Source organism: Phacochoerus africanus, chromosome 5, assembly GCF_016906955.1.
Source record: "Phacochoerus africanus isolate WHEZ1 chromosome 5, ROS_Pafr_v1, whole genome shotgun sequence".
Lineage (NCBI taxonomy): Eukaryota > Metazoa > Chordata > Mammalia > Artiodactyla > Suidae > Phacochoerus > Phacochoerus africanus.
Genome location: NC_062548.1, coordinates 126790567 through 126815054, shown reverse-complemented (window position 1 = coordinate 126815054; position 24488 = coordinate 126790567). Strand labels below are relative to the sequence as shown.

The 24488-nt window shown below is 48.6% G+C and overlaps 1 protein-coding gene across 1 annotated transcript in view; it reads right to left on the bottom strand.

The window, feature by feature from the left end:
* Window positions 1–5317: 5317 nt before the first annotated feature.
* Window positions 5318–24488, bottom strand: part of NBAS (NBAS subunit of NRZ tethering complex) — a 360775-nt gene continuing 341604 nt past the window's right edge. The window contains exons 50-52 of the mRNA XM_047782615.1: window positions 23596–23734; window positions 16946–17074; window positions 5318–5705 (exon numbers count right to left, since the gene is read on the bottom strand). Coding sequence (XP_047638571.1) covers window positions 5430–5705; window positions 16946–17074; window positions 23596–23734 — 544 coding nt within the window. The 3' untranslated portion in view covers window positions 5318–5429. The remainder of the gene's footprint in view (window positions 5706–16945; window positions 17075–23595; window positions 23735–24488) is intronic.

The following is a 24488-nucleotide window of genomic DNA, read 5'->3' as shown; positions in this document are numbered from 1 at the left end:
CCTCCTAACCAGCGAGAGTTTGAAAGCGAAATAGCACAGGGATTGAGCCCTAACCGAACTGAAGTTTGAGGAGAGCTGGGCTTTCTCCCGGCCACGGGGGTTATAGCTGGAGTTAGGTCTTTTTTTTTCTAAATGGGAGCATCCCTTCTCGAGGGCTGCGGGATAAAAAGTTCCACTTTCATAAGAAATTCAAGGGTTGAAAGGCTGTCTCTTTCGCCTAACAGAGCCTGGGTCCCTTTGGGGTCATATCTTTTATAAGTGGAGACAGCCGGCTGCTGCCGCTGCGGCCGTGCTCAACCCCCTTTCCTTTAGCAAAGCGCCTGGCCACGGAGACAGCAGGGCGCAGCCAGCCAGAATCCTCGAGGAGTACAGCATCGTGCAAGGCCACTCCCTGGCCACGCCTGTGTAGACGGACAGGTCTGGGGACAGGCTGTCCACGCAGCTCTCAGCTCCAGCCAGGGCCCTGGTCCCGACACCCCCTCCCCTGCCCCCAGACCCCGGAGGAGGCACTCCCCTATGAACCGGAGCCTCACAGCAGTGGAGAGGTGTAGACAGGAAACACACAGAGAAAGCCAAGGCGAAGCTGCCGGGGCATCGCAAACCCAGAATCACGAGTCCAATCAGGGCTTTCTCATGAACCTCGCGGCCTCAGCAAGAGGCGTGTCGCGGGTGCAGATGACACCAATTCCATCGGCCAGGCTGAGGGTGAAACCCCACCTCCTGTGCTTGGCTGGTCTAGGACCAGGACGACCCCCCAAGAGCCTCCCCCACCCCCAGGGCTGTCCAGATTCCACACCGCACCCCTGACCTTTGCCGCGGGCTTTGGTTTCGGAAATCCAATCCGCGGCATCCTGACGCACCGTCCAGAGCTGTGACCGCCGCCGGGGAGCAGGCACCCCCGCTCCACCCGGCCTCAGACTCGGAGCTGAGCGTGACTTCTCTCCCGGTGCACCTGAGGCACTCGGCTCTCAGCTGTGAGCCGGGTGTTCTCAAGTTTGCAGCGTGAGTCTCTGACTCCAGGTTCATCAGAACCACAGGGAACCAGGCCGGCTTCTCAGACTCCGCCCACGTAGGGACCCGCCGACGAGAGGCCTTTTCTTCCTCTCAAGCGCTGCACGCCCGGTGCTGTGTTCCTGTTGTCCCAGGTTCTGGGCCCTCCTCAGTTCAGCATGAGTTTGGGGTTATTAGAAGAGGGATGGAATCCCCGCCCTTGGAGGCAGAGGAGAGGAGCGAGCAGCTGCGCGTCCCGTTATCTGGAGCAAAGGGTGGCCTCCTCTCGCCAAAGAACAGGGCAGACTTGCCTTCAAATGCTCTCCTGCTCCACTGAGTCCCTTTACAGAATGATAAGACCCAGTTTTCAAGGGGAAGGGGCAACTTAGCAGACCCAGGAAACCGCCTCAGCTCCAGGCCTACATTCAGCTGCAGGTTAAACAAGGGATGGGCCTTTTCATCCCCCAAAATTGTCCTCTGCCTTTTAGGGCAGTTCCTGCTCACCCGGCAGGGAAGGGCGGGAAAGAGAACTGGCTTTGACAGCCCCCCACCCCCCAGGCTCCCCCTTGCCCCAGCCACCCTTCCAGAGAAAGGCGCCTCAGCCCCGATGTTCTGATTTAATGGCTGGGGGTAGGGACTGGTTTAGTCTGGTTTCAAGTCTCCTCAGGTGATTCTAATACACAAGCACGATTGTTAACCCCTGGGCTCAGTGACCTTCAAAGCGGGTATGAACTAGAAGGTGCAGGCTTGTTCTCGTTGCCGTCAGCGGGGTGATGCGGTACGCAGTGTCTACAGAGACCGGCAGTGGCGGTCAGACTTACTGCCCCTTGGCGGAAACCCGAACACCAGGGAAGGTGCTTTGCGAGAAGTGGGGGCGTCTGTCCACTGCGGGATGAAAGCTCTTGAACAGAGAGAAGGGAGTCCAGCTTTCACAAGGCTGGGACATCTGCCGGCAGCTGCAGACTCCAAGGACATTTCCCGGTCCCCCCTTTGCCACGATGTTGTCAGTTTGTGACTGAAGGGAGGGCTGGAAAACATAGCCTGGTGTCGTTCAAATGCCCTCCAGGAAATGCATCCAGGTTCCTCGGCAGAGGACCTGAAGGCCTTCAGTGTTAGTCCAGCGTCACGGCCGAGGGCGAGGTTCTGAGTCAGATGACCTAGGGTTGTTGCACCGCAGTTCTGTTACTTGCTAGCTTTGTGTCCTTGGACAAATTACTTACCTTCTCTGTGCCTCATTTCCTGATAAGCTACCATGAGATTAAATGATCAAGTGTGCTTAGAGCTTGGGGTATACGTTTGGGAGAGAATTTCTGCAGCTGAAGAGGGGTCCCAGCACCACCTTCAGAGAGGAGTCCCCTGGTGGAGCGGGGCTCGGGGAAGGGCACAGGGCCACTGGGGGCTGCGAGGCGGTGGCGTCATCTTGTTGAACTGCAATATCCGGAAAGGGGTTACTAGCCGGCTTATGCATGAGGCTGAGAGAGAGGACTGGCTTGCCTGGAGGTCACACAACACTCACGCTGGGGCCACCTGATGCCAAAGGCCCACTCCCTCCTCTGCTCGCCGTGGGGTCCGCTTTCCAGGGAAGCACGGCTATGACATCTGAGCAAGAGTGAAGCCCTTTCTTACTCTGTTTTCAGAGAAAAGTATGGGCCAATTTTTTTTACAAAAAGAAAGACAACATATTATCTCACTTCCTTTTTTTTCTTTTTAGGGCCACTCCTTCGGCATATGGAGGTTCCCAGGCTAGGGGTCTAACTGGAGCTGCAGCTGCTGGTCTACGCCACAGCCACAGCAACGCCAGATCCGAGCTGCATCTGTGACCTACATCACGGCTCATGGCAATGGTGGAACTTTAACCCAGTGAGCAGGGCCGGGGATCAAACCCACATCCTCCTGGACACAAGTCGGGTTCTTAACCCACTGAGCCACAACAGGAACTCCTTCTTTATCTAGCATTTATGATTAACAGTTTACATGCCAACAAAACATTCGAAAGACCAAGCCAGTCTTTTAGAGTATTGATGCGATTGATGTGAATCTGGAATGATTTTATTTCTTTGCTCTATTTTTTTCCCCATAGAAGCCGCTCAAACCTTGCAAGTTCGGTTTCTGATAAGCAAGGACATGAGTCAGGTCAGAGCTGCACAGTTTATTCTAGGGCATTTGGGCCTCATAAGCATATCGGGGTGGGGGCTGGGATGTGGACCCACCGCTCAGTGCTATGCTGGCCCTCTGGGCCTCAGTTTATTCATTTACATAGTCAGGATGCCATACTGGTATATAATGCCTCTAGTTCTGAAATGAGAAGAAAACCGCCTCTGGGTGGATGCCACTAAAATGGACTATGCTGTCTCAGATTGCTCACTTTATACTTTCAGTCACCTGAAAGGATGGAAGTTGGCTGGAAGGTTAGAGAAAAACCCAAGCTGCCAGTCAGCATGCTTCCTAGCAGCAGCTTCATTAAAGCCACATGTACAACCAGTGCCTTCAGAATTCTAGGAAGGCTTTTGGGGCCTGTGGGTCAGTCTGGACAGATGTTACCTACTTTGGGAGAAATACACTGAGCCCTTTCCTGGGAAGTATTTCAGAGGCTGGTACAATCCTGGGATAGATAACTGGGAAGAAGTCAGCACAGTGAGGGAGCTCCCCTTGTGGCTCGGTGGGTTACAAGCACTACCAGTATCCATGATGATGTGGGTTTGATCCCTGGCCTCTCTCAGTGGGCTAAGGATCTAGCATTGCTCTGGGCAGCAGTGTAGTTCATAGATAGAGCTCGGATCTGGCATTGCTGTGGCTGTGCTGTAGGCCGGCAGCTGCAGCTGCAGTTCAACCCCTAGCCTGGGAACTTCAAAATGATGCAGATGCAGCCCTGAAAAGCAAAAAAAAAAAAAAAAAAAAAAAAAGGCAGCAGAGCGAGTTTTACATCAATACATCTCCTCCAAAGATGATACAAACCTCCCCCCCCCCCCGGAGGAGTCTGTAGCTACATTCATAGAAGCAGAAATAAGGTGAAACCATCACTGGTAGTGACGGTGATGGTGTAATGAGGATGGGGGTGATGGGGGTGATGGGGGTGATGGGGACGGCGTGATGATGATGGGGATGGGGATGATGACGACGGTGATGACAAGTGAAGGTGAAGCGAAGTTCCTCTTAGACGGAGGGTGTACCCAACCAGGGGTGTGTGTATGGCACTGGTCAGAGTGTGGGGAGGCCACCAGGCTGCCCCAAGGGGCCACGCATCAATGACACACAGCGAGGCACATCACATTCAGTCCACCGACTTTGACAAAGCAATAGGGAAACTGACCAAAGACAGTCTTTCCAAATTACTTAAACAAATTAGAAGTTATTCACTGTAATAACAAGTGTCCTAGATGACATTATCTACCTAAACTAAACATCCGATGAATACACGGCCACCCTCCCTCATTCCCTTCCTCCGAATGTTGCTTTGGGGTCGAGGGAAAGACCAGGGTGCCTCAGATGGACCCTCCGATGGTCCTGCAGTCACGCAGTTTGCTCTTCTCTCCCAGTCGCTGCCTAGGTTGTTGCTGTGGCTTGAATCCGCTGTGAGGCTTTCACAAGAGCAAAGCCCAGAACTTGTACCTTCAAGCTCCCACTTCTGGAGGAAGCAAGTGCCAGCGGGTCATATCAGGGTCCTTACCCTCCCATGCAGGGAAGGCCCTTTCTATGCTGGTTTTCCCAAGGGTGTTGCTGGCCACGCCCTGCCGTGATTGGCTATATGGTAGCAGGGACCCCCACCAGGCTGAATCAACAGGGAGGCATCCGCACTGGCTGTGGCCCACCCACCCACCTGGTTACACAAGCTTGACAGTCATGCACATCTGTCAGTCTTGTACTGGGACCTTGATAGGTCTGGAGGCCCTTCATCAGGAGGCAGCCCTCACAGGCAGGCAGTATCATCCGCCTATGGCCTTAAAATCAAAACTTGTCTGCACAAGCCAGGGGGGAGAAGAGCTACCATTTCCCCTGCCGAGTATCTGATGAGCGTGGGCTAAGTAACACAATCCTCACTTTCTACGCAACAGACTAAGGATCCAAGAGGGACTGCTTTGCCCAAAGTCGCATAACTAACCCGAGACATGAATCTGGGTCCATCCTTCCTCCATCCAGGACACGTGCTCCAACCACTCAACCACTGACCAGTCCACACCACAGGCAACGGTCTGAAGTGCAGTTTTAGACACTGCGTTAATTGTATTCTACCAGAATAGATGGTTCGAAATAAATAAATAAGAAGAGTCAAGTCTCTCTAGTAAGAAAGTATGTTGACCAATCACTATACGAAAGAAACAAAGCTTGCTCACCATTTATATACAGCTTTATTTGCAAGTGGCTGGAATCGTGGAGAATAATCAATAGCCACACATGCTGCCCCTGGAGGCTCCTAGGACGGGCCAAGGGCTGGTGGCCGCTCACACCCAGTGCTGCCCGGCGCCCAGAGCCATGCTGAAGGTCCTCAGGGCCCGGTGTGTGCCCCTCGCGGCCAGGAGGAGCGACCCAGCCTCGGCCTCGTGGCCGGCCCCCCACAGGTGTCGGGCCAGCTCCTCGGCGTCCCAGCGCCCTTGCTGGGGGCCAGCCAAGAGGTGCTGGACGAGACGCGGGTAGAAGGGAGTGGAGACGCACTTCACCAAGAGCTTGGCATCCAGGAGCAGGGAGAGAAGTTCCGGGTCACAGTTGGAATCATTCACCTTGGAGAAATCAGACAGACAGATGTGAGCGGGCGCTGCCGACGTCTCCCCGCTGGTGGGCTGGCGCTGCCTTTCTGCTTTGTCAGCAGAAACCCCTCCACCCTGGTCAACGGTGCCTGCTCCAAAAAGCACACTGGGGCACGAGGGTCTCTGAGGTCACACACGGATGACAGACCTGGTTTCCTTCTCGCCTAAGACCTGCCCGCCCTTGAATCACTGCGACGGCTACCATACTGAGGGCCAGAAACTGGCCCAACCCTGTACACCCCTCACTGCCCGAGTCCTCCCAACTCGGCTCTGTGAGGTCAGCACTTTCGCCTCCTGGTTTTAGAGACGGAAATCGATGGGGAAGAATTTTGCTTAACATCGTGGTTGCTTAAATTGTGGAGCCAGAATCTGAATTTAGGTCCATCTTAACTTCAAAGCCTGAGCTTTTTGACTTAAAAAAATTTTTTTTTTGATGGAGCATTCTTTTAAAAAAATGTTATACATTTTTTATTAAAATAGAGTTGATTTACAATGTTGTGCCAATTTCTGCAGTACAGCGAAGTATCCCAGTCATACACATACATACATTCCCTTTCTTATCTTCCATCATGTTCTATCTTAAGAGACCGGATATAATTCCCTGTGCTACATACACAGTAGGACCTCAGTGCTCATCTATTCTCAATGTAATAGTTTGCACGTTCTGACCCCAAACTCCCCGTCCATCCCTCTCCAAAGCCTGAGCTTTCATACAACATTTACCATTTCGTTGGCGCCTCGCCGTGTCCCACATCCTTTAACCCCAAACCTCTCCTTTATGTAGATTCACGGGAAAAAAAACTTTCCAGAATAGTGGAAACCCTTTTCTACTCCACTGAAAAAGTATATCCGTCAGCCCACTTGGGTCAACAGGATGACCGACAGGAGGGGTTTAAAAGCTGTTCTTCCCTAAGCCTCTGGAAAGCTGGCAGCACCACACTTACCCTTTTAAAACATGTTTTCTGGGCTCTTTGGTTGCATATTCTCTGTACTTTCTCCCTGGTCTTACCTTCTTGGTCTGTGTATGGTTTCCATGGCTTTGACACATAGATTATATTTTTCTATTTTATACAATTTTATCATTTACAATGATCACATTTGCTATAGATTTTTGTAGTGTAATCATTATCTCATATTCGCGTCCATACTTTCGTGAGTCAACACGAATGATAGCGCAAACTTTAGAGCTTCGCATCTACACTGGGGTGTCACACAACAGCTTCACAACAGCTTCTCCTTCAAGTCACTGTGTGCTTTTAATAGTCTTGGTGGGGGTTACTGCAGAAGATAATGTGGCATTTCAAAGCCAATTATCTCATGTTTAGACCAACTCTATTGCATAACTGTCCCCAGTGAGCTTGTGCTGTGTGCTGTGACAAGGAAGAGAGGCTACTGAAGATGAGGAGGACACGGGTGCCGGCTGGCTGCAAGGATTTAAACAAAAGAAGTTCTGGGGATAAGACCCACCACCAGACGGCGCTGGGCTTCCCTACAATAACCCTGTGATCCTTCAAAATCCAATGTAAACATCAGCTCCAATGCCACCTCCCTCTGCCTTCTTCGCTGGTGCTGTACATGCTCCCTGTGTTGCACTATGGTGATGGCACGCCTGCCGCCCCTGCTGACCGGGAGCTCCTTGAGGGCACAGAGGTTTACCTCCTTTCATTTCAGCATCCAGCTTAATCAACACTAATCAACATCCAGCCAGATGACCCTGCATCCTGGAACCCTATCACACTGCTGTATGGTGCACGCATGCGTGCCGAGGACCCGAGCTCTGTGCTCGGCTCAGACTCAAGAGTCTGGTGCACTCTGGGCAACCGTTTCTTCTTGGCCTCTCGTCCCATCAACATGCACATTCTGCTCACCCACCACTCAGGAAGGAAGACATGCAGGTTGAACTCAATTTTGCATTATCTGTTTTTATTTTTAGAGGTGGTGCCAAGAGCAGCTGGTTCAAGCCCCAGTCTTCTGCTGACAGGGCACAAGAGCTTTCCAACCTCCCCTCCGGGGTTCCTTTCGGGTCCTGCGTGTCCTCTTTCCTTCCTTTCTCTTTTGCTTGGGGGCAGAAAAGCAGGACCTGAACCCCACACGTCCTGCCTGCCGTTCCTGAGTGCCCCCCACCCCCCACCCCTACCCTGTGCACCAGGGCACCTTCCCCCTAAGCCTTGAAATGCCCCTTGAAGACAGTTCTAACATCACTTGATAGATGCACAAACAGGCTCAGTGAGGTCAGAGCCGTGTGGCAAATGTCACATGGCTGCTACAGGGTGAGCTGGACCAGGAACCATCATCACTGACTAGTCGATGCTTAGTGTCTATTCCCCCAGAACAGAGATGCTGTCTCCTCTGCTCATCCCGCAGCCCCCAGGCCCAGAATAGCTTGTGCCTAGTGCTAGGGGCTCAGTAGGATCTGTGGAACAAATATATGAATGGATGGGTCACTCCAAAGCACCCATCCTTTCACTGTATACTGCTGCCTGTAAGCATGCTTGTGCAAGTGCACACGTGCACGCACACACACACATATGTGCACAGTAGCTCAGCTACTGTGAATGTTATTTGGTTCACCCTTAAAAATAAAGAATCCTTCCACCTAACCCTCCAGGAGGGAACAGAGTGTGCACCAAGATGCTACAGGCAAATGTTTGATAAAATACATGGATAAAAAAGGCTCAGAGCCCAGACACTGCAGGGTAACACTTTCTTTGCTGCCCTGAATAAGTCTTTCAGGCTAGGGCACCTTTATTAGGCTTTCTGTTTACTCACCACCCCTCCCCTTGGGAGCCTGAGAGGCCCCTGGCAAGGGGATGATGGATTTTCTCGGCTCGAGGAAGAGACGGGGGTTCTATCAATGCCAGCAACTGCTGCTCCTGATTCCCCTCTTCTGCTTCTCTCCTGTGTGACGTCATCCTTAAAACTGTTTCCCTCTGGATGTGCCTAGCCTTTCGGATGAGCTGCCTGTGACCTGGGGCAGGGTGGGTGTCCACCGTGCACAAGCTCTCTGTCCACTATCCAGGCTGAGGAAGCCTAGGGTTAAGTGCTGGAAGTGACACACTATGGCTCCCCTTTGGTCCCCTAAAGAGACTCAAACTGCCGGCCTCCACTGAGCCCGAGCAGCGGCTGGGGAAAGAGTGGGGAGTTCTGGATTAGCTTCTCACAATCAAGTGCCAGGAAGATGAAGTGGCTGACTCTGTTACATTCCCTTCCTCTGATTTTTCGATCTGATTCTGATTGGATTTCTATCTGATATCTATGCAAGATATACAGAAGGGCCAGAGCATACTTTATAATTGTCATGTGCAAGAAAAAAACCTGCAAAGATAATTATTCTGTGCATATTTGGGACAAAATAGAGAATTAAAAAAGTACAGACGGAGATGGCCCTTCTAAGGACCCATTCCAACAACTGCATTTTAAAGAAGAGGAGCCTGGAGTTCCCCTTGTAGCTCAGCGGTAGTGAACCCGACTGGCATCCATGAAGACACAGGTTCCACCCCTAGCCTCGCTCAGTGGGTTAAGGGTCTGGCATTGCCATGAGCTGCAGTGTAGGTCTCAGACGTGGCTCAGATCCTGCGTTGCTGTGGCTCTGGTGTAGGCCGGTAGCTGCAGCTCTGATTCAACCCCTAGCCCGGGAACCTCCACATTCCACGGGTACAGCCCTAAAAAGACAAAAAAATAAAGAAGAGGATCCTGAGGGTCAGAGAAGAAGTGCACTGCCCCAGGTCACAGGCAGCCAAGACCAATTCTCTCCACACACCCAGCTGCCCGTCTCGAGCATCGAGGTCAGAGCAGCCCCTCCCTTCAGCACAGCAGCGCCTGGCATCAGCGCTAAGTCACTGGGCTGGGAGAGGAATTCGTTAAGCCTCAACTTGTTTTGATTTTTCTTGTTTTTGAGTAAAATGCTCACTTAAGGCACTAAAATTCGGGTACTACCTGTCACAGAAACCTGGTGCTGTCTTATCACCAATTATTCCTTCTAACCTGCACTCTTTTTCTTTCTGAAATAGAAAGAAAAGAGACAATGGAAACAGTTTTTAAAAAGAAAGAAGTCATCTGTGTCTGGGTCACCGCACGGAAATTATTCCATCCTCCTTTGCCCTCCAGTAATTATCCATATGCGGATACTTTTCACAGTCAATCATATGACACTTGTATCCTGCTTTTCTCAATTTTATGTTGAAAAGTTTAAAGAATATTTTCACATAGTTTTCATTCCTACAAAGTTTCACAGCTGCAAAGTAGCCTATCGAACAAGTTATTCGACACCTGCTATAAACTGCTGGTTTTGATTGTTTGATATTCCTGAAACACTACCAATGAAGGAGTTTTACATGTATGATTTATTTGAATTACCTCCTCAGGATTAATTATTAGGAGAGGGAGAAATGGGATCTTGTGGGATGAACTGTATCCCCCCCAAATTCACACCATGATGTCCTAATCCCCAGTCCATCAGAATGACTGAATGTGGAGACAAGCCTTTACAGAGGTACATAAGGTTTAACGAGTCACTGGGTGAAGCTTTATCCAATCAGACTGGTATCTTTATTAGAACAGAAGCCAGGAGACAACCACGTGAGCTCGCAGGGGGAAGGCAGCTGTCTACAAGCCAAGGAGAGAGGCCTCAGGAGAAATCAATCCTGCTGACACCTTAATCTTGGACTCTGGGCCTCCAGGACTATGAGAAAATAGTTTTCTGATGCTTAAGTTGCCCCATCTGTGGTGCTCCGGTATGGCAGCCTAAGCACCTAAAGTACGGAGCGAAGCATCTGAAAGACATTTTGCTGAGAATATGAGCAGTGCAGTCACACAGGGAGGCTGACTGGCTCGTTTACAGTGGTGCTGGAATGGTCCTCAGGGGAGCAGTGGGTCAGTTTCACTGTAAACGTCTCAGCTTTGGAAGTTGTTTTGCAAAGGAAATCTTTTTGCTATTTAGGAGATATGCACTGGTTCCTCAAAGATGTTTAACGTGAATTTGTCTATTTGCAAGAATGAATTTTTTTCCCAAACTTTCCTATCATTTGAATTTTTTTCTTGCGGGAAGGATCAAACTCTGCTCATTTACAAGAGTTTCAACATAATTTTTCACATGCGAAGGAGTTCTTTGTAAAATATTAACCCTGATTTTGGTTATAATGAACATTCTAATCTGTTGTCTGCAATTCTGTTTTGGTTATTTGTTGTCTTACGGATGTTTTACACTTTCACGCTGTCAGAAAATGATCTTCTCATGATTCTTTTCCTACTGCTTCAAAGCTCACAAGTTATACTTCCTTGAAGCAACTGATATGTGTGTCTATACATATACTTCTGATTTCAACAGTACCTTTGCAATCAGGAATCACGTTGGAATGCGGTCTATGGAAAATCACATGTTCCTGACACTGGCTTGGTGACTTGGGGGCATGGGAAAGAAAATATATTCTGTCGTTTGTGGACTCAGTTGGATGTTTGAAATAAATATGAGACAAGTCCAGGAGGATTAGCTGATTTAATTCCTCTGATCAAATAACTTTGAATTAGAGTGAGAAGCGGTCGTCGTGTGAAAAGAAGGCAGACAGGCTTTGGGATGAGAGACCAACTTCCGACCCTGGCTTTTCAGCTAAACAGACGTGTGTCCTTGTTAAAGAGAGTCTCCCAGTTTCCACATGTGACACACCGGGGTGGAGACCATCTATGCTTTAAAGTGCCCAGCACAACACCTGGTTATAGAGTTTAAGTTCAGTAAATGGCTGAAGATGTTACAGTGAAACAAATCAGGAATAAAGCACAGAAGGAGAAAGCCTTACATATATATCATAAAATAAGTAAAATCCTTGCCTTCTCTACCAGAGATTTTTTTTTTTTTGTCAGTGATTAATTTTTAAGAATAAATGAAACTTTGCAGATCTTGGGGGGGGGGAATCTATTAAAGCACAAAAGCACTACTGTCTTCTAAGCCATTAAAATGTTATCTGCTTAATTCCTGTTTCAACAATAGGTAATGAACCTTCTCTGAATTAAATCTTTGATTTTATGGATCTATACGAAGCTAAGAGTAATTACAATAATGAGGGAAGCTGAAATCCCAGTAGCATGATGCATGCAGGACCTCATTTCAATTAAAGAAGATTATTTAATATTATTTCACTGTTTACTTTGGGGAAGGATATTTGTCTCACCGCTACATCTACTATTACTAAAAAAAGTTATTAAATATATCAACTACAAGTACAGAAGAATGAAGGGGCAACACAAGCGTATACTTGGAATAAGAAAAATGCCTGCATGTAATTTCTTGTTTTCTCTATTTATTTGCATGATATTCAGACGCCACCTCTCAGCAGATAACCAGCCCTGGTCCTGGCATGGGATTTAACAGCAGGACAATCTTCTGACTTAGGATCTAACCACAGGAGAGAACACTTGAGGACTCAAGCTTAATCATCCTGATGATTGTCACTAACGTTCCATTTTGGGGCCTTGAGTTTGGCTAGGTCCACACTCTCTCCTTGTCCCTTTCCTACTTTGCTTAATTCCATGTGTTACTACCCCATGCCAGTCTCCCCATGAGAAGACGCCTCATGCACACAGGGGTGATCACTTTTTCGTCTTTAGACACGTCCCACCCATTCCTCACTCTGGCAGGTGTTACCAGGCTGGGTACCATGGGTCTAGCAACCATCAGAGCTGTCTGGAAATGTCATAGGTTGACCCAGAGGGAGTGCGCTGCTTGTCACGAGAGGCATCCAGCTCTCGGGAGGTTTGTGGGTTGCAGAGCTTCCTTCGGGGAGAAGACCAACCACCAGCTGAGGAAGCATGATGATGGGCAGAAGTAACATGCCTACCTATGTCCAGGTTCAAATGATATTTAGAAATAAGAAGATATGCCTGAGATTCTGAGGAAGAGCCTGGTACTAAAAGAGCCAAAAGAACAGTGAGTGTAAAAAAAAAAAAAAAATCAGTTTGATATCAATTGGTATCCCTGTAAGATACACAGGAAACTTGTATTGTTCGTTTCATGACAAGGTCACTTCAGCCTAATCGGGTTTGGATACACTTAGGAGAAAACTGGCTGACGTTGGGGCCAAAGCCAAAGGACTCTGCAGACGCCCAACTAGGCTGTTAGAAGCCCAGCCCCACGTCCCTTTACCACGGCCTGCAGGGTGACAAGGAAGGTGTGTGGGCCGGCGCTCCGCGAGGAAAAGGCAATGCTGAGGTGGAACAGACTCTCGCCAGCGAGGTCCTGGTTGGAAATCCGGACTGGGTGAAATGGGGAACAAAGAAAGGACGCTTTCGTGGTTGTACATAGAGCTGGTCCTTGAACAACGTGGGCACTGAACGGTGTGGGCCACTCGTACCTGGATTTCTATCAGTAACAGACACTAGAGCTTTACACAGTCCCCGGCTGGTTGAATCCAGGGATGCGGGGGCCAACCTGCAGCTAAATGCAGACCAACCCCGGCGCTCGCCAAAGGTCAGTGGTACATATGTTAATCCAAGCGTGTTTTCTGAGCATCTCCAAAGCTCTCCCTCCAACCTGCGCACTGGTCACGGAAGTAATGCTGGTGGGTCTCGGGGCCTTCACGGCAACATCAAAGGGGCTAGTGATCACATTTATCCCGAACGTGAAGGGCCATGACGTGACGCACTGAGATCCGCTTGCTCGAGATAAAGGGCGCAGCCTCATCCCCGAGGTGCTCCCCTGCGAGGGCTTTCAGGACACGGCACAGAGCCCTCGGGGAGGAGGTCGGCCCCCTGCCCCCAGCAGTGCTCCGCCCCGGCCTGGTGACTTGGCAGATCTGAAAAAAGGAAGCCCTGTACCAGGTAAGCTGTCTGGCTAGCTCTGCGCTCCTCTTTGCAATGCTGATGTTCAAAGATTCGAGGTGCTTTCAGCAACCCCATTTCTCTGTGGGGATAACCCTTTTCCAATATAAGAGAGCCCACCCAGTTATGGAAGAAGGAGCAGCAGGGTTGAATACAGACTCTGAACATTGGATCCAGGGTTTTAATTTCAGCTCCTGCTGTTTACTCGCTGTATGACCTCTGAGTCTCAGCACGAAACCAGGATGCTACCTTCCTAGAGGGTTAGGAAGAAGGTAAAGGGAGGCGGTGCTTATTATAACACCTGGCACAGCTGGCATGGCAAGACAGTTATTACTGGCATCAGGGAGAAATGAGCAGGTGCTGAAGGTCTTAAACTCTTCCTTTATCACGCCACGAACTGTCCTCTTAACAGGCGCGCAGTCCGGGACAGTCCCTGTGATGTGGGGTGGGGACAGAGGCACCCAGCAGTGCTTAGAAGAAGGAAGCAGTGAAAAGCAGAAGCCACTACACATCTGGAATTATGAATCGGGAAATGTTTCAGTCTATGAAGCTGTTATAAATACACATCTGCTTACAGGGATGAAATGAGTCAAGAGGCTTCCACGTGGTAGAAAATCTTCCAGAAACGAGATGCAAACACACCAGCAAGGAGTGTCCTTCTTGGAGGGAAGAAGGTTTTGAAGGTGAGCTCTCGCTCTCACGAGGCTGATGGAGAGGGCGATCTAGCCATCTGGACCCCACATGGTTTTAATTATTCATCAACAATATAAACTCTAAGAGGGCCTTTCTATTTCTGGCCCAGGAAAGAGGCTGCTGGCCATTTGTAAAAAGGACATGTGAAACCCCAGAGGTTTGCCATTTCAGAAAAGCTTAGGGAAAGAAGTGAGGATGCTATTGGAGGGAAGGCTGGGACAATCTCTGGCATCAGCACTTAGGCATCATCCTTTGCAATGTAAACATCTCTAAAGCTGTCAGTATCTCATCATGAACAGCAGAATAATACTCTCAGTGAGCAAGAGGGGGCACTTTTCTGCCTGGATCCGTGCACTGTGCAGGCACCACTGCCTATCAGAGGAGCCCCTTTGACAGATGTTTTGGTCTTTTAATGTCATTGGGAACTACCATCCATAACCGATATGGGAGGAACAGGTTATTGATGAACTCAGAGCCCCCCACTAGTGGACAGAGTGAGCAGCAAAATAAGCACAAAGAAAGCCAACGTGTTCTATTTCTCACTGCAATACCAAGTACGATTTAAAATAGCTTGACAGGAGCCCTGCAAAAAGGCCCAATGAAACTCTTTCCTCAGAAAGGTGTACCATGACCTTTGAATGGCACTGGCAGAGCAGTGATAAATTATAGTAATTTCTTTTCATTTATACCGCATTCTTGAAATGACAAAATTACAGAGATGGAGAACAGATTAGCAGCTGCCAGTGGCTGCCGGGTGGACGGGGGAGGAGGCGGGTGGCTGTGGCTATAAAAGGTGGCCTGGGGGATCCTGGTCACGGAACTGCTCTGGCTCTTGATGGTAGGAGTGGTCACACGAAACTCCATGTGACAGCTGCAGAGAACTTCACACACACACACACACACACACACACACACACACACACGAGGGCATGTAAAACTGAGACTGCATCAGTGTCGATGTCCTGGTTATAATCATGCTGCAGTCATGCAACCTCTCACCACTCAGGGAAACGAGGTAGCGGGGATACAAAATCTTGCTGTATTATTTCCCACGACTGTATGTGCACTTAAAATTATCTCAAAATAAAAAGGCAGAAAATATTTAGAAGCTGGAAAACTCTGCAACACTTTAGTTCGCTGGAGGATGCATCGGGTCCTGGGAACACAGTGGAAGGTCCCTGACGGACTGATCGAGTATAGAGAAGCTGTGAGTCAGTTTCACGACTGAATTCCTCAGAAAGGGCCTCAGGGGAAGGGCAGTGACTCTTCTCAGCACCTGACACCCCCAGCTTTGATTCTTGCACCTGCAGGCCACAAAGGTTTGGGGACTTATCATCGCAATCCCAGGAGAACCACACCACAGGCTGCAGGGATGATGCAAGTTTTAGCACAACGCCACCCATCAAGGGTACAGATCACAGTGCACTAGTACCATTTAAAAACAACTCGGGGTTACAACATTCCCATTTAGCGTCTTACTTTGCATGTGTGTGGGAGGGGGGTGTAGCAGGCAGCTGGGCTGGTTCGCAGTTAAGCAAGCCCAGTTTTAGTTGCAGTTCTGACTGATGCCTTTGAGATAAAGTCTTTAAAGTGGATACGCTTGCCCATGGAATTCAGGAGCGCATCTCGGGAATGCCCTTCCCAGGATCCATTTTAGTGGAGAGAGATGGGGAGGCTACCACTGGACCGTCCCCCTCAAGTTCCGTGCTGTCCAGGTCCCCAAAAGGCCCCTGTTGGGCTCAGGTATCAGTGATAATGAAGGGTGTTCGTGAAACTTCACAGAGGCTTTCCGGTATTTTAGAAATTCACCTAAATGAATACAGCACTAGGTTTTTCTCATTTTGTTCATTATGACTATTTCCAAATGCAAGTACGTTCTACGCTCTGCATCCTTTGTCACTAACAAAATTTTACATCCAGGACATCTTTTCATCAGTCTCTTCACTGAACCTCCACTCCAGGGGTGTCTTCCCTTTTCTGGTCCCTAGAAGACATTCTCTTATGTTTTTGTTAAAACACACACACACACAGACACACACACTTCAAATGAAAGAACGTTCGCCCTACAGAAGGGTTTCAGTAAGGATCACACAATGCAAATTCATTAAAACGCAACCCTGAGCTATCTAGTCCTAAAGTACAAAATTTAAAAGGGAAGTGAGAGTTTCTTCCTTAATCACGATAACAAGACAACCAGCCTTGAGGGAGAACTTTCTAGCCTTGACGCCGCCCCCCCCAATTCCTCACCACGGCGGCGCAGCTTTAGAGGCGGTGCCGGAGGAAATGCGAGGTTGCAACTTCCGACAGTGCCAGTAAACAGCAGGCACAGCTACTTTCTCACCTTTAATTAGTAGATAACCAAACAGAGGCAGGCACAGAAAACCTGCCTGTTGCCAGGAGTTCTTCCGCCCCAATTTCAAGTGGCGAGAGGACTAGTCTGCTGGTCGCAGGCAGCTCTGACATTTTCTTAAAGAGACTAACGCACCGCTTCGTTACCGGGATTGGTATTCTCAGCATGTAGACACACACAGAGTGTGCTTCATGGCAGGAGTTTTAGTAAATGTCTGTAAAATAAGCAAACACCTACCCAGACAAAACACAAACAGCCACCGTGCTCAGAGAAGAGCGGGGACTAAACAGGCCTGAGTAGATGGTGGCTGCTCTCTCTGAACGGCCACACGAATCCACTTCGCTGCGACAGAAGGGGGTACCTGAGTGACGGCGGTGACGTGCTCCAGGGCCAGGGCGTGCAGACCCGCATCTTGGCTCTCGAGGAGAAGCTTCAGGGACGGGAGCAGCAGGGCCTGGTGAAGCAGCAGCGAGCACAGCTCCTTCACGCACTGAAACCACAGGGCGACTGTGTGAGTGAGAAAACAAGGATGTGCCTCGCAGCCCCAGCAAGGCTCGCTCCATCTTCCCACACCTTGGCTTGCAAGTGTGCGCCTCCGTGTCTGTGCAAAGCGCACCCCTGGGGGCACTCGGATGTAGCGTTTGGTACCTGCTTCGCGCGCTTCCCCCGCTTTTGTAACAGCTTTCCAAGCATCAGATATTCATCTACAATACTGCTATTTTCAGGGCCTCCTGGGATCCTGCTGGATGGATATGGGACAGTAATTCATTTTCCTAAACTCTCAGAGCCTCAGCTTCCTCACAAGTAAAATGGAGGTAACCCTATCTAGTCCGTGGTGTTTTGTCTGTGTATTAATAAATCATAATGTACAATAATGTATAACATATACTAAGGGCTTAACCATAAAAACTATTATCAATCGTTAATATTATGAAAATGCAACAAAGGAAATCAGCACTTTAAATATTTTACACCCTGTTTATGGTTCTAATGTCAAGATGGACTGAATGTTTGATATACTTAAGCTATTCCATCTTCATGAAAACTGCCTGTGATCCAGAAAAATGTATTTGAGGAGTTCCCATCGTGGCTCAGTGGTTAACAAACCCTACTAGCATCCATGAGGATGCGGGTTCGACCCCTGGCCTCGCTCAGTGGGTTAAGGATCCGGCATTGCCGTGAGCTGTGGTGGCTCAGATCCCGTGTTGCTGTGGCTTTGGTGAAGGCCAGCAGCTACAGCTCCGATTGGACCCCTAGCCTGGGAACCTCCATATGCTGTGGGTGCGGCCCTAAGACGACAAAAAACAAAAAACAAACAAACAAAAAAAACCTAATAAATAAAAAACAAAAATGTATTTGGATCTCCAGAGATGTCTTTGAATTTCATTCTCAGCCCTTTATTATACTGGCTGAATCTGTCATCAAAGAGCAGACTTTTATAGAAGATAACAAATGATAATCCTTCTCAACAACAGTATAAAAAGCACAGAAAATAAATTTGCAAGCTTCTCCTCCCTGCTGGGTTGCATGCTTCTGACTTTCGCTGTAACATAAGGAACAGAACACTTGGGTCAAAGGCCAGACGATGAGTGTGACCTCATTAAATAAAGCGAGGGTTGTTTTTGAAAGAACTGAGAATTACCACCCTGGTTGGGACTGAGCTTTCTCCTGTGCTCCTTCAACAGTATCCTATCAGAGAAGAAAAACTCCAATTTATATTTTCATAATTCTGCTACATTATTATGAAGAGCAGGTAAAATCAGGCTGACACAGGGAGTCCCTGTGGTGGCTCAGTGGTAATGAGCCTGACTAGTATCCGTGAGGATGTGGGTTCCATCCCTGGCCTTGCTCAGTGCGCTAAGGATCCGGCATCACCGTGAGCTGTGGTGTGGGTCACAGATGTGGCTTGGATCTGGCGTTGTGGCTGTGTGGCTCTGATTCAACCTGTAGCCTGGGAACCTCCATATGCCGCAGGTGCAGCCCTAAAAACAAAAAAAAAATCAGGCTGACCTAAGAAGCGCCTAGTTAAAGCTTGGGATGAGGATCTCTTTGGAACTGCACTCGCTGTAGTTTTCTTGTCTTTCACCCAGAGGGTCTCTGCTGGAAATCAGACTGAAAGATGTGCCACACAAACTTGTGTGAAAATGATCAAGAGCAGGAGGGTAGCAGTTCTGTAAAACGTGTCCTTCGAACACGGATTCCAATTCAGAGACGTGCTCTGTGTGCCTTAAAGCACAGAGGACACTCATAGAGGGGGTTCATTCAGCATCTGGGCCCAAGAGAAATGCGGATTTTAAACCTACTGAAAACATTTGGGAGGATGAAAAATAAACTCCATGCAGAACAGTCTAGCATGGCTGCCATGCACCAACCTGTTTCAGCGTCCACTTACAGTGTTCCTGTAAGGAAGAGCAACGCTCCCTCCAACCCGCCTGCACCCCCTCCCCCCAACAGAGAGCAGGAGGACGCTCCGAACCCGAGCTGTCCCACAGGGCTGCCGAGAGCCACATGTGGCTAGGGAGCACTAGAGATGCGGCCTGCAAATGAGAAACCGCATTTTCTATCTTACCCAGTTTTTCTTAATTGAAATAACCAGGCATGGCCCGTGGTTCCCACAGTGGATGGTGCTGCTGAGCGCGCCAGGCTCTCAGGCCTCTGGGTCTGCACACACCACGTAACCTCTGCTGCCTGTCTGATTAATCCCCATCCATCCTTACGTCTCAGCTTTCGAAGGCACAGGAAAACGCCACCTCCCGCAATGGCACCTCTGATCTCCCACGTTCGGCATTCCGAGCACCTGACTATGCTCTGTAAAATATTTCCTACGTCAGCTACAGTACTGTAATTATTCCCCGGCCTTTCTGCCTTACTCAAGGGCAAGAGTGTTCTTCCTTCTCTGTCTTCCAAACCTGCTTGGTACATAACATACCCCCCAATGTTTTTATATTTCTCTCTCTTAATACTTATATTTGCTTATCCATTAAGTTATAGGTAACCGGTAAATAGGTATTTCTCAGCAATCTATGACATTCAGAATAAGCACATCATCTGCTCTTAGCTTTGATGAAAAAGTTGATGGAAATAACCGATATACCCCTCTGGGCAGGCCTAAGGGAGAGGTAGTCCACGGCCTGGCAAGGACATCCAGGAATGGAGGAATTCATTTTATGAGAGCGACTGAGTCTTTTTTCTCTCTTAGTTAACAGTTGCTGGCTAAATCCTCGTCTATAATTACATACTAAACTGCGTCCACCAGGTAGTCCCCCTTGTGCTACCAGAGGACAGTTTATTAGGATGTTTATAAAGGGATTTGGGCGCTGCAAGAAAAGTCAAAGTAGCAAAGGGAACCACAGGACCCCTTACATGGCACCTTCACGGCTCAAACCATCGGGCCATCGGGACATAGAACGAGAGAGGCCTTGAATGAAGAGAAGCAGGTGTCCTCCCCGTGGGCTGTGATTTATGGCGATGCCCTGCACCCTGCAGCTCATGGTCCTCAGAGAAGCAGGACCTCCCACCAAATGGCCCTCTGTCCTCTACCACCCGCTGCTGGCGCTGGGCATCCAGCGCCTACAGGTGTTTCAGGACCTGCAGCAAGCGCACGGAGACGGGCACCGCCCAGGCTAAAAACCAAGCTCTCAACAGCATCAGAAGTGCCTCAACCAGGAGAGAGAACCACCACACTAAGACTTAGAAGCTGGGGTTAGCTGGCTCACTCATTAGCCAGGCGCCCAACACCCATACACCCGCCTGGGGGATCTGTGACGCTGGGTTCACGCTGTGCCTTGGCAGAGTCGTGGACCCTCACGGTCAGTCGCAAATAGCTGGAATGCGGAATTTTAAATCTAAATGCCAAGAACCGGTTTTATGCCAATTTCTACAGATCTTCTGCTCCTGAGACTGTTTCACAGATTGCCATGGATACAAGCGCAGAACGAGGATAAGTAACTTTCAAGGCTGTGGGACACACGCCCTGTGAGAAACGGTGATTTTTATCTTCCTGGCGGTACCTTCCATCAGCAAAACCATCACGGCTGTAAGTAAACAAGTACCCCGAGCAACAGCAGGCAGTCACAAAAAAAAGCGTTCTGAAGAGTCAGAGGGAAAAAATCTCTATGTACAGGAACTTCGTGGGGGACGGGGAATGGGGATGAAAGAGAAAGTACATCCCTTTAAGTCCCACCAGAGATTCCAGGCAAGGGTGTTTCTCACACATGCAGTCGGGCAACCGAAGGTGTCAGAGGAAAAAAAAAAAAGTGAGTCATGGATAATCTCACTGCCATGGTGATACTTATGGAACTCTGAAACGAGACTATATAATTTCCGAATGTGGTAAACCAAACTTAATAGACATTTTCATTTGTAGTAATACCCTTCCTTCCTTTGTGGCAATTCTAATTCTCATCTGAGCACATTTAGTGATGAATAAAAATAGTATACAATACCAGCAAAGTTCCTTTTGCCATAGTATCCTAAGGAAAAAAAAAAAATCTACAAATGTATCCAATTAAAAGATAGAAACCAAGGCAGCAAAAGAAGGATGAAGAAAAGTCACTGTGGGAGTTCCCTTTATGGCACAGTAAGTTAAGAATCTGACTGCAGTGGCTAGGGTCGCTGGGAAGGTGTGGGCTTGATCCCCAACCCAGCACAGCGGGTTAAAGGATTCAGAGTTGCTGCAGCTGTAGCGCAGGTCGCAGGTCGCAGCTGTGGTTCAGATTCAAACCTTGGGAGTTCCTGTTGTGGCTCTGGGTAACAAACCTGACTAGTATCCATGAGGGTGCAGGTTAGATCCCTGGCCTTGCTCAGTGGGTTAAGGATCTGACAATGCCAAGAGCTGTGGTGCAGGTCATAAATGCGGCTCAGATGTGATATGGCTGTGGCTGTGGCTGTGGCATGTGCCAGTGGCTGTAGCTCCGATTCAACTCCTAGCCTGAGAACTTCAATAGGCCTCGGGTGTGGCCCTAAAAATAAATAAATAAATGAATGAATGAATGAATAAATAAATAAATAAAACACTAATCATCTAGACCTTAGACTCTGTAGGCCATTCTTGAAGGAAGGACCATAGAAAGAGAGAAAACTGGCAATAAAACTTAACTACATAACAGACATTCAATGTGCATCCACCCCAAGTGAGCTAAGAGTGGCCCATTGGGAAGCATCTATTTTTTAAGCATTCAAGCGGAGAAACTTGGTTTGAGAACCAAATGTGCCACTTACTGCCTGAGTGATCCTGAGCCAGAACCTTGCCCTCAGAGCCTCTATTTCATCAGCCATCAAATGGACATCAAGGAACTTCCTAACAGGTGGTGGCAGAGGCGGTGAAGGCGAAGTGAGTCAATGGAAGTGAAAGCCCTAGAGTGCTAGCAACTGTCAGGTGTTGCTATTAACGCCAGTTTGTTAAACGGTTACAGCAGGTCCTGAATAACATTTTCTAACCAGATTCAACAGACCGGGGAGTAGGCCACTTCCAGCTTTTGGTCTGGACCCAACAATGTTTGACCTTAGCTTATGTTAAGGCAAAGATGAAACCCACGTGGTGGACACATTACTCAGAGTGGGGTACCAGACTGAGCGGGTCCTCACTCTCTGAGATGGACAGGATGGGCTGAATCCTGCCTCGGATGAGATACAGATGCTACGGCAATGGTCCCCACCCTCTAGGTGCTCACGATACAGCAGAGTAGATGCCAGGTAAGTAAGTAGCTGATACATGCAAATCACAGGCCACTGGAGTTATGGAGTTATTTTTGATGTCGGTTCTTCATTTTGCTTTGTTTTGTTGTTTGCTTTTTAGGGCTACACCTGAGGCACACGGAGGTTCCCAGGCCTGTGGTCGAATCAGAGTGGGAGCTGTCGGCCCACGCCACAGCCACAGCAACGTGGGATCCAAGCCGTGTCTTTAACCTACACCACAGTTCATGGCAACACCGGATCCTTAACCCACTGAATGAGGCCAGGGATCGAACCCACAACCTCACGGTTCCTAGTCGGATTCGTTTCCGTTGCACCACGACAGGAACTCCAGTGTTGGAACTTTAAATATTTTATACAATAACTGTCATTCTGGTGGTTGAAGACTTTTTTAAAAATGGATACAATATTTTAACATTCAATCAAAAAACTTAGCCATCCTTCATTCAGAAGACAATTCATTAAATGTACATTCACAATGAGAATATATTCCTTGAGTGATTACAATGAAGATTCAAAGGGTCACATTTCTGATTTTATTTTCAAGTTTATCTCCTATGCAGTAGAAACTCAAAGAGCAATTAATCAATTTAGTGCTGTTATCCAAATGCTTCAATTTAAGACATAAACTCCTCACCCAATAATACACTGCCGAGGTCAGAGCCACAGGAGGGGGCTGTTGTTAACATGTCCTTCTTTTAGAATATACAAATGTGTGTGTATGTGTGTGAACAGAGAACATGTATACACAACCCATGTTCTCTGTATGTTACACAAATAATCTCACATGATGGGATCAAATAGAGAACCAAGCTTGGCATGGAGGCGGTGGAGTTTTTACATGTTTACAGAGAAAAAAGTATTTTGGTCATGCAATCTTATCGCGATGATGTCAAAAGCATGTGGAAATCAGAGTGGCTGGTTACCTGTGAGGTGCACTAAGGCTCACGACCACGTTACCCACTGGCCAGGTTCAGCCAGACATGACCCCTGAGCTACCATGAACTCTTGGAACAGAAACTTGAGACATAAAAGGGCATCCAAAAAAAGGAAAAAGAAAAGAAAAAACCAAAAACTGAGTTCTACTCTAGGACTTGAGAAAGGCCAACTGCTTCAGAGCATCCAACAAAGAGAAAGCGTCCTCAAAGCGTCCCTTCAGCGCGGCTTTTCTTCATCTGATCTGTTACAACCATGGGCCTTTGCTACTGATAGCTTAGGCCGAATGTTCCCCACGTACAGTGGCTGATGTTGCTTCTAAGAAAGAGTCTGGAACAGCAAAGGGCCACCCCAGGAAAGTCGCTTGCAATACCCACTCACCTCTGCAGGGAGCACCTGTTCCGTGTGGTATAAAGAGCGGCAGAGTTTCAGAACTTCCTTCCCCAGCGCGTCCTTGCTCTCCGTCGTGCACCTGGTTAGCATCACGGTGGCCAGTCTCACCCACGGGTTATCAGTTATGCTGGTTCGAAGGGAGAAGAAGGCAAAGCATTGGAAAGGATGCAACTTATATCAATTGTGATGAATACTTTTAAACTCGAAGAGAAATCCCACTTTTTGAAGTAAGACGCTTTCGGCAAACTGCAATCATAACCTAGATGGCGCGTCCCTCACGTCTGTCTTGGAGAAAACAAACCATCTCGCGCAGGGAAGACGGCTCGCCGCGGGGTGGACGAGTGGCCCCCCAGCCTGGAGGCAGCGGGTGGCGTCCAGGAGCACAGGCTGCTTGGAGGCCTGGCAATTCGGGCTCACCTTCTGGCTCCCTGACTACCTGGGTGACTCACACAAGTTAGTTCGACTCTCTCGGCCCAGCTGCGTGGTTCTGGAGAGGCCACCCAACCTTTCTGGGCCTCGGCTCTTTTCACTGTGAAAAGATAATGTCCTGTTTTCCGTGCAGGATTGTATTATTTAATGAGTGGTGTTTGTCACTGCGAAGAATCATTCTGAATAGCAGGCACATCTTACGATCTACTTTCCTAATTTCGGAGACATAAAGCACACCGAAGTTTGCCTCTGATCCCCCTTCTCTGGCTGTCACTGCTCTGACTTCAAAAAAAAAAAAACATCCCGAGATACATTTCAAGAGAAAAGGTAAAGGCACATTCATTCCAAGGCGCAGATTTCACTTACAACATTGAAAACAATTTTACTGTTTACAAAGAGTCCGTTCATTCCCTTCCTTAGCTGGGCTCTAGACTCTAGACCCTGAGCACCCA